Source organism: Salmo trutta, chromosome 13, assembly GCF_901001165.1.
Source record: "Salmo trutta chromosome 13, fSalTru1.1, whole genome shotgun sequence".
Lineage (NCBI taxonomy): Eukaryota > Metazoa > Chordata > Actinopteri > Salmoniformes > Salmonidae > Salmo > Salmo trutta.
In genome coordinates this window covers 78,945,304-78,955,732 of record NC_042969.1, presented here as the reverse complement: position 1 = coordinate 78,955,732, position 10,429 = coordinate 78,945,304, and the positions used below count along the sequence as shown (strand labels likewise).

The window sequence follows — 10,429 nt, the reverse complement described above, 5'->3', positions numbered from 1 at the left end:
TGTGAACAGGCCTTACTGTTATGGATTACCAAAATGTTGGGGATTAGGACTGAGGGGTTTCCCTGATCAGGAAAACTTAGGACTGTACTCATTGTATTGGTAGTAAATGAGGATGTGTGTGGGAGTTCCTTTAGTGGCGTTAGAAGTCTGTAACAGTATCAGTACTGTGAACTGTGTGATCACACAACCAGACAGACACAGTGTGTGAACCTACTGCTGCTGGGTTGCCTGCTGTACTCTTCCATATGTTCCCCACCACCAGAGCCTCAGTGGACCATGCCCTGATGATGAGCTGAGAGACAGATCACAGTTTTGGCCCCTGGCTTCTACATTACCATATCTTTCATTATGGTCCCTCCTCACAGCGCCGTCCTCCTGATAGATCAGCATTGTAGTCTCTCCTCACAGGGCCGTCCTCCAGATAGATCAGCATTGTAGTCTCTCCTCACAGGGCCGTCCTCCTTATAGACCAGCATTGTAGTCTCTCCTCACAGGGCCATCCTCCAGATAGACCAGCATTGTAGTCTCTCCTCACAGGGCCGTCCTCCTTATAGACCAGCATTGTAGTCTCTCCTCACAGGGCCGTCCTCCAGATAGACCAGCATTGTAGTCTCTCCTCACAGGGCCGTCCTCCTTATAGATCAGCATTGTAGTCTCTCCTCACAGGGCCGTCCTCCAGATAGATCAGCATTGTAGTCTCTCCTCACAGAGCCATCCTCCTGATAGATCAGCTTTATAGTCTCTCCTCACAGGGCCGTCCTCCTTATAGATCAGCATTGTAGTCTCTCCTCACAGAGCCATCCTCCTGATAGATCAGCTTTATAGTCTCTCCTCACAGGGCCGTCCTCCAGATAGATCAGCATTGTAGTCTCTCCTCACAGAGCCGTCCTCCAGATAGATCAGCATTGTAGTCTCTCCTCACAGAGCCATCCTCCTGATAGATCAGCTTTATAGTCTCTCCTCACAGGGCCGTCCTCCAGATAGATCAGCATTGTAGAAGAACATAGAGGGTGCAAAGGATGACACTTTCATTACGGCTCTGCATCCGCAGCACAAATCCTTTGAGCACCTAACCTAATGAAAAAGCCTGTGCTATAGTACTGTACAAGGCTTTGTATGTCTTTCTGCGCTCTGTTGAGACAGAGGGTTCAGCTTTTATGCTGTTATGGAATCCAGTGTAACTGCAGTAACTATCAGCTCACCTGCTGCGAGGCTCAGTTCATTCTCTCCTATTGACGTTTCGGGAGGTTCTTGTGTTTGTAGTTTTGAAAAGGATTTGAAAATTGTCGCGTCCTCCCATCAGGAGCTGTGTTTGCTTTTCAGAATAAGATAGTTGTGCTCACGCTCCATAGATCCATCTTTAACAAACTTACACAGCTTAGCAACAAATCAATACACTCCTCGATCAATACACAGACAGGCAAACTGCTTTTCTTGGGCCTGTAAACTTGTTCTTGAGGGACAAATCAAATCCATTCTCTCTTTTCTATTTCATAACCCCTTAATTATATTTCTTGAAATACCACTGACCTAATTTCCCCTCCTGTTGTCCAGGGGTCACCGCCCTCCTGCTGTCCTCCCGGCAGAGTTGTCTGTGAAGGCTACGTTGGCTGGCTGTTATCACTGAATTGTGACACTGGTCATATCTCTGTTCTGATCTGTAATTTAAAGAAACCACTAGAGGGCAGTAGTCTAACTGGTGTATCTCAGAGTAACACTAAACCATAGTGGTGTATGCTGTAATGGTGGTTAGAACCAGATGGGCCAGCGGCAAAGTCAAAATTGGCTATATTGTAAAATTTTATGAAAACAAAATGTAGTTTTTTTGTCTTAATTCAAGGTTATGGTTATGCATAAGGTTAGCAGTGTGGTTAAGGTTAGGTCTATACAGGTTTCAAATCAGATTTGAAGAAGAGATATTGTAGAAATGGGCAGGGTTTACGGCTTTGCCGGGTGCCCAGATAGTGACGACCTGTAATGGCGGAGCGGGTTTGGAATGACCTGCGTGCTGTTTTCTTCTTCTGTTAGCAGTATGTCTCCGTAGCTACGGAGACAGAACCCACCTCCATTGACTTTGTCCTACATTCTAACCCAATACTAATCATAATGAGCAACTGACATATTTTGGAACAATGTTGGACTTGTCCTTCATCGACAAGAGGACAAGGTACATGCATGGCAACACATCCACTGTGTGTCAGATGATAATCACTCCCATGTCCTTGCATGCTGCATTATGATAACATGTTGCTCATTAGAAGAGCCTAGTGTGCGGCTGGGGCACAGCTGTACCAGCTTGGCCATATGTAGGGCTCCTCATGTCCTGTTCTCCCCCTGGCTGGTTGACGTGCATGGGTACGTGTGGTGTGGGTGGCAGTAGGTTCTGGTGCTGCCAGATGAGCTCTACGTGACAGCTGGATGCAAGCCGGTCAATCGTCCTGGGTTTACCTGTCAGCCTGTGTTTCCCTCCATCGTCTAAAGCACTGCTGGCAGCTCTTCTGTTCGCCTCCTCTACTCTCCTTCTGTCACTCTCCCTCCTCTCTACCCCTCTTTTCCCTCCTCTCTTCCCCTCCTCTCCCTCCTCTCTCACCCTCCTCTTCCTCCTCTCCCCCCTCCTCTCCCTTCTCTCTCTCCTCTCTCACTCTCTCCCTCCTCTCTCCCCTCCTCTCTCTCCTCTCTCCCCCTCCTCTCCCTCCTCTCTCTCCTCTCTCCCCCTCCTCTCTCCCCCTCCTCTCTCCCTCTCCTCTCTCCCTCTCCTCTCTCTCCTCTCTCACCCTCCTCTCCCTCCTCTCTCCCCAGCTTCTCTTTCTCCTCTCCAGCACAGGGCTCTGAGCACCAATATCCTCCACACCCTCTCTCCCTGCATGTCCTTTGTCTCTCCTCTTCATCCCTACCCTCTCCCCTCTCGATGAGGATGCTCTACTCCAACCCAGGGCTGGATGTCCCATTTCATAGGATTTTTAAATCCCTGTACACAGTCAGATGCCTGGCTCTACCCATTTTCCTGTCTCTAACAACTCCCCCTTCTCAACCTGCTGGGCTTGTCCTGTGCTTCTATTCATGAATCATGAGTAATCAACACAGTGGTTAACATCATTTGTGCATAATAAAGAAGAAATCATCTGATAATTAATCTATATTTTATAAGAAGTTCTCTATTGAAAATGTCTACTTTACTAGCGAAAATAATTGGCATAAAAAGGAGGCTTAAACAACTAACTATTGTTTGTTTAATAGATTTTGACACAAAATGACTACTCAAGCACATTATGTCCTAACTGTTTCATTTTGTTTTCATTTCATTTTCTTACCTGACCCCGTGTCACAATAATTTGTCAGCCTTTTCCAGCCTACTTTGATTCATTACTGTTGTGCAGAGGTGTTATGTGAACAAACAGCGTACAGTCCTGTCATTTATCATCACAATTCACTATGTGCACCGAAGTTCAAATAACAGCATGGGAATTATTAATGATTCTAACATAACATGATTAATCAGTCACAACATTTCATTAGTAACCAAGTAATACAACTAGAGCTCTCTCCCTCATACTCTCTCACAATCTGTTTCTATACATGCACTCACTCAAGCACACCGGTATTTATACACACAGTCTTCTAATCTGAGTATGTTAAGTGACAGGGGGTAAATAGTGTGCTAATATGCTAGGAATCTCATTAAATGCGTAGCATTAGGAAATCCAACATACAGCTTGCACCACAGCATCATTGAAGGTTAAGTCCTTTTGTAGAGGGAGTTTTGGGATTTTAAAGTGCATGAGCTACCCAAATGAATATGATTATATACTCACCTAATTGAGCTCTACTGGTTGTTTTAAAGCAACACAACTAAGTGAGATACATCTCGTTAAGCTTGTCACACCCAATGTAAACCAAACATGTGCTCCAAAGGAATGGACTAGATATAGTTTGTCTCTAACCACTGTTCTGGGGTCAGATACTTTCTGATACCCTTTATGGTTAATGTTATTATCGGACAGTGATTTAATCTGATCCCCCTTTATGGTTAATGTTATTATCGGACAGTGATGTAATCTGATCCCCCTTATGGTTAATGTTATTATCGGACAGTGATGTAATCTGATCCCCCTTATGGTTAATGTTATTATCGGACAGTGATGTAATCTGATCCCCCTTATGGTTAATGTTATTATTGAACGGTGATGTAATCTGATCACCCTTATGGTTAATGTTATTATCGGACAGTGATGTAATCTGATCCCCCTTATGGTTAATGTTATTATCGGACAGTGATGTAATCTGATCCCCCTTATGGTTAATGTTATTATTGAACGGTGATGTAATCTGATCACCCTTATGGTTAATGTTATTATCGGACAGTGATGTAATCTGATACCCCTTATGGTTAATGTTATTATCGGACAGTGATGTAATCTGATCCCCCTCATGGTTAATGTTATTATTGAACGGTGATGTAATCTGATCACCCTTATGGTTAATGTTATTATCGGACAGTGATGTAATCTGATCCCCCTTATGGTTAATGTTATTATCGGACAGTGATGTAATCTGATACCCTTATGGTTAATGTTATTATTGAACGGTGATGTAATCTGATCACCCTTATGGTTAATGTTATTATCGGACAGTGATGTAATCTGATCCCCTTATGGTTAATGTTATTATCGGACAGTGATGTAATCTGATCCAGGATATGTGGTTGGACTGGAGACAACTTCTCCCTTAAAAAATAGAGTTTAATGTAATTTGACCTACACAGATTAACCCATTGTTAAAACAGTGGGTTAGTTTGTAGAGTACTCCCTCTGGTTGTTTTTCCAAGACAGTGAGCATCATCCCCAACCCTTAATCCTACACAGTCACGCCTATGGGACAGCTATATATAAACTCAGCTCTGACAGAACACTGGCATCAAGCTTTGGTGAAGAAGTCATCTAAGGAATCTCTACAGCTAAAGCCAAGGACCCATCCATCCAAAGTATCTCCAAACTTTTATGAAAGATGGACCACAGACCTTCTCTTAGCCTGCTGCTGCTGCTTCTGGGACTATCACAGGCCAGTGGAAATGAGTTCCATGATGAGCTGGACCATGTGTCCGTCACTTCAACGATCCTGGAGTCCAACAATGGAACTAATGAGCTTCTGCTGGAAGGAGACATTCTGGCTCCTAGAACCAGGAATGCCATGAAGTGCTTTAGCAGCCAGTACAGCTGTCTTTGGAGGAAGTCGATTGACGGCTTGGTGTACGTACCGTACATGCTCAGCGCTGTATATTCCAGCTTGGAGGTAGAGACGATTGAGACATCCATGAAGTACTTCCATGGCAAGACCTGCATCCGCTTCCTCCCACGTCGGAGACAGACTGCCTACCTGGACATTCAGAGCAGAGGCGGGTGTTTCAGTTCCATGGGGACTGTTGGGGACAGGCAGACATTGTCTCTTGCGCAGTTTGGCTGTGTTCAACATGGTATCATCCAGCATGAGCTGCTTCACGCCCTGGGCTTCCACCACGAGCACAACAGGAGTGACCGTGACCAGTATATCAGAATCAACTGGCAGTACATCTATGACTACGCCGTCGATAACTTCCAGAAGCAGGACACCAACAATCTGAACACTACATACAACTACTCCTCTGTCATGCACTATGATAGAACTGCTTTCACTAACAACTACGGAAAGGAAACCATCACTCCCATCCCAGACTCGTCTGTGGCCATCGGACAGAGACTAGGCATGTCTGACATTGATGTGCTGAGAGTCAACAAGCTCTACCAATGCTAAGAGGAAGTTGAATACTGTATACTTCCATGTGCTGACTGCTGTTTAATTGGAAGTTTGTGTGTTTGTGTGTATCCTTTTAGTAATCGTGGGTAGTAATAAAGCGTGGTTATGGTTTTAAAAAAGTGCATGAGTTTGATAATTATGAGTTGGATATTTATTAATTTGATTGGGTACTGTAATTATTAACTGCAGATCTTGGGGGTTGGTGTTATTACGAAGATTTCCAACTGCAGATTGTTCTAACAGTTAGTCCTATTAAAGTAATTAATCTGAAAATAGCATCATCCTTTTCTGTCATTAATGAGATGGGTGGTGTGATGTTCACCTGAAGGGATGAGCTGATGAGAGAAGAGAGGCTGCAATTCTTCCATGAACATGAACATGAACATTAACATGAACTGAACATGATCTGAACATAAACATGAACATTAACTGAACATGAATATGAACTGAACATGAACATGAACATTAACTGAACATGAACATTAACTGAACATGAACATGAACTGAACATGAACATGAACATTAACTGAACATGAACATGAACTGAACATGAACTTGAACATGAACATTAACTGAACATGAACTGAACATGAACATGAACTGAACATAAACATGAACTGAACATGAACATGAACATGAACTGAACATGAACTGAACATGAACATGAACTGAACATGAACTTGAACATGAACATTAACTGAACATGAACTGAACATGAACATTAACTGAACATGAACATGAACTGAAAATGAACTGAACATGAACATGAACATTAACTGAACATGAACATGAACTGAACATGAACATGAACATTAACTGAACATGAACATGAACATGAACATTAACTGAACATGAACATGAACTGAATTAATAGGAGTACAATATGGGCAGGGCTTGACTTGGACTGAAACGGGTACCGGTACTCATTTTAGGTGCCGGTACCATTTATATTTAGGTGCAGGAACTCCTCAATACTTTTGAGTTTATATTCTATAGGAGGTGCAGGAACTCCTCAATACTTTTGAGTTTATATTCTATAGGAGGTGCAGGAACTCCTCAATACTTTTGAGTTTATATTCTATAGGAGGTTCAGGAACTCCTCAATACATTTGAGCTTATATTCTATAGGAGGTGCAGGAACTCCTCAATACTTTTGAGTTTATATTCTATAGGAGGTGCAGGAACTCCTCAATACTTTTGAGTTTATATTCTATAGGAGGTGCAGGAACTCCTCAATACTTTTGAGTTTCTATTCTATAGGAGGTTCAGGAACTCCTCAATACATTTGAGCTTATATTCTATAGGAGGTGCAGGAACTCCTCAATACTTTTGAGTTTCTATTCTATAGGAGGTTCAGGAACTCCTCAATACTTTTGAGCTTATATTCTATAGGAGGTTCAGGAACATGAGCAGTAGAAAATGTTTAGTGCCAGTATTCAGTTCCGATGAGCTCCTGCCCAAGTCAAGCACTGAGTATGGGAGACTTTACAGGCATCATTATGTTTACAGTTGTGTGGTTAACCAACGCCTACACCGCATGGCCACTGGCTGTCAATGACGTTGATCACATTAGTTTAGAGGAAAATAATAACAGGCTTTTGTTCATTTGATTAAATAGCATATTACTGAAATAGGATATTGGAAAGATAGGAAACAGGGAGACACAGTAGTTGGAAAATGATATTTCAAAGCCCTGTCCTCTGTGTTATTTCTCCATACTGGACCTAATGTGAAGTCCTCCTGGTGAGATGGCATTCCTTTAGCAGTAATCCATTACCTTTGTGTCTAATTGAGTTTCCAGTAGATGCAGCATGAAATAAAGAGTCATACAACAAGTCCAGTAATGAAATGTTACATCAGCCGACATAGAGAGTCAGGCCATGTCTCTGCTCCAGTGATCAGTGATCTATCGGTGATGATGAACAATTTAGTAACCAGTTTTACTCTAACCACATACCAGCAAGGGATAGGACACAGAGTGACTAACCTGTCATTAGAGATTCATTTCTGCAGAAGAATAATCATTTTTCCCCCTCTGAAAATGAAGCATGCCCTTTCAAGACCAATAGAATTTGAGGTTATGTCCTTCCCAAGGCTGAAGCACTGGAAATGGTGGGGGAAAACTATCCCTGTGCAGGTTTTACAAAACAAACAGTTACATTTTGTTTTATCCATGGAGCTGGTTTTCTGGTCGGTCAAACCTATATTTATATATTGACTGTGTTTAGATGTTTGTATTGTTATGTGTTAATCTTTCTAGAGCAGCTGTATGGCAGGGATTAGGCGACAATGGAGACTGCTGTACCGTTGGTGATTGGACGGCGGATCGTTTTGAAATAAACAACACATTCCACCAGGGGATAGGGAATAGCCATGGACCGCGGCTACCAGAAGATTATCACTGTCCAGCAGAAACAAACAGACGTCATGTGACGCCTAAATTCAAAGACTGAATTAATCATTGACTACTTTGACACAGCCAAACTAGAGCCAGAAGTATTTAAACATGCTAGCACGGCTTTATGTGTTTTGTGTGAATTCATGTGGCCTCCTCAGTTAACATAGGGGTGCCTACAGAAGACCTGAGCTGAGCTCTAACAGCCTCTGTCAGAGCCCTGAGCTCCCTCAGTGGATGGCTGCCATGTACCTGTTAGCGAGCTCTTTGAGCAGCATACCAATGACCAGTGATACCAATGACATCATCGGTGTGCATCATGTGATTTTAACCAGTTTTGTGGAGGCATTGACTACTAATTGTCTACTAATTGGTTGATGATCTCATTGGAAACACTTATCCCTCTATCTATTTTACTACAGAACCATGGAAACGCACCATTTTCACATATGTTGATGTTGGGCTGGTGCTGGAGATGATGAATATGAAGTTGAAAGATTGTGAAACTTCCTTTTAAGATGCATCTCATGGTATTTTTCTCATGTTTTTATTTTTATGGTAGCTATAACATGTACATTGTAATAGCATTTTTGTATCTCAGTGCTAAAATGAGGCTTGACGTTATTTATTATTTTACAATTCCTGTGTAGGTCAGTTGGTAGAGCATGGTACTTGCAATGTCAGGGTTGTGGGTTCGATTCCTGTGGGGGACTGTTATGAAAATGGATGCCCTCACTACTGTAAGTTGCTCTGGATAAGAGCATCTGCTAAATGACTGAAATGTAGCACAATACTACAGTATGTTTCCACATCATATGGAATTATATTTTTCTATAAACAATTTATGTTTGCTGCATTCCTCTCATATTTTGTTTCACAGACTATGTTTTCGAAGCCCATCATCATTTATTCACCTGTACTCTCATCCTCTAAAACACCATTAGGTTATGAAACAAAATCAAGCCTTGCCTTTGACATTCCTCACAGTACAACAGCCATTTAGAATCGTCCTGTGCCTGTTACCAAGTCATCAATCCAGCCCCTTGGTTGAAATGTTGAATGTCTATTGGACTGACAAATCAAGTTGTTGGGAGAAAGGTAAACATGCATGTATTTAATTTCATTGTTAATGAGGCTGTGACCTTTCAGGTCTAAGAGGCATGTCAAGGTGTTCAGAGAGAGACATGGTTGATGGTGACATGTGATCTGCTGTAGACACCAGGAGCATGCTGAAGGTTCAGGGGCTGTTGGAGGAGACGCCCTGGTCCTTTTGGAATTGTGGCCAAAGGGAAGAGAGTCTGGCTTTCCAATTCTCTCTCCCCACTTTGTTTGTTTGCTTTTGTTGTAGGCCAAACAAACAGGCAAATATGAAATGCTAATTCATGTGTATGAAATATTAATGTCACCTTTATGCAGAACTTCAAGGGAGCAGTAAGCAAAGCATCTCACCTTCTTATTCATTATACACAGTACGAATGACTTGGAAAATAATCAGTCCTTAGTCAACAGGCCTTTGAGAGGAATATGTATCATTCATCTTCCAACAGCAACCACAAACTAACCAGATTATGTGGAAAACTCTTCCCACAACTTGGAAGACACCTCGACACTGCTCCAACAGTGAACTTTTATCCCACTCATTGGAGGGTATCCAAATTGTAAATGGAAATGCTTTTGCAGAGTTGGTGAGAGGGTTAGCGACGGTGCTTGTTCTGATTAACGAGACAAGCAGACATGATTAACATGCCTCTGATTGCACTGTCTGTCTTCCAAATGGACAGGACCTCGCTGCTCACCCCTCCACCATCCCAGTCCAAATGACCGGCAGTGGAGATATGCCTGTCAATCTCCAGCACTTACTCATCCTAACGGCCCCCATAGTCTGCAGTAAATCAGCTCTGGCTCAGGAGGAGATGAGGACCCCACGGGACGGAGGCCCAGGAGGAGATGAAACCCCATGGGGCGGAGGCCCAGGAGGAGATGAGACACCACGGGACGGAGGCCCAGGAGGAGATGAGGACCCCACGGGACGGAGGCCCAGGAGGAGATGAAACCCCATGGGGCGGAGGCACAGGAAGAGATGAGACACCCATGGGATGGAGGCCCAGGAAGAGATGAGGACCCCACGGGACGGAGGCCCAGGAGGAGATGAAACCCCATGGGGCGGAGGCACAGGAAGAGATGAGACACCCACGGGATGGAGGCCCAGGAGGTGATGAGACACCACGGGACGGAGGCCCAGGA

At 43.3% G+C, this 10,429-nt stretch overlaps 1 protein-coding gene across 1 annotated transcript; it reads left to right on the top strand.

The window, feature by feature from the left end:
• Positions 1–4,914: 4,914 nt before the first annotated feature.
• Positions 4,915–6,035, top strand: LOC115204953 (low choriolytic enzyme-like). The gene has a single exon (XM_029770529.1). The coding sequence runs from the start codon at positions 5,005–5,007 to the stop codon at positions 5,785–5,787; it is 783 nt and encodes a 260-aa protein (XP_029626389.1). The 5' UTR covers positions 4,915–5,004; the 3' UTR covers positions 5,788–6,035.
• Positions 6,036–10,429: the final 4,394 nt, after the last annotated feature.

Coding starts and splice junctions, on each gene's coding strand:
- LOC115204953 (XM_029770529.1), top strand. CDS start 5,005: ATGGACCACAGACCTTCTCTTAGCCTGCTGCTGCTGCTTCTGGGACTA.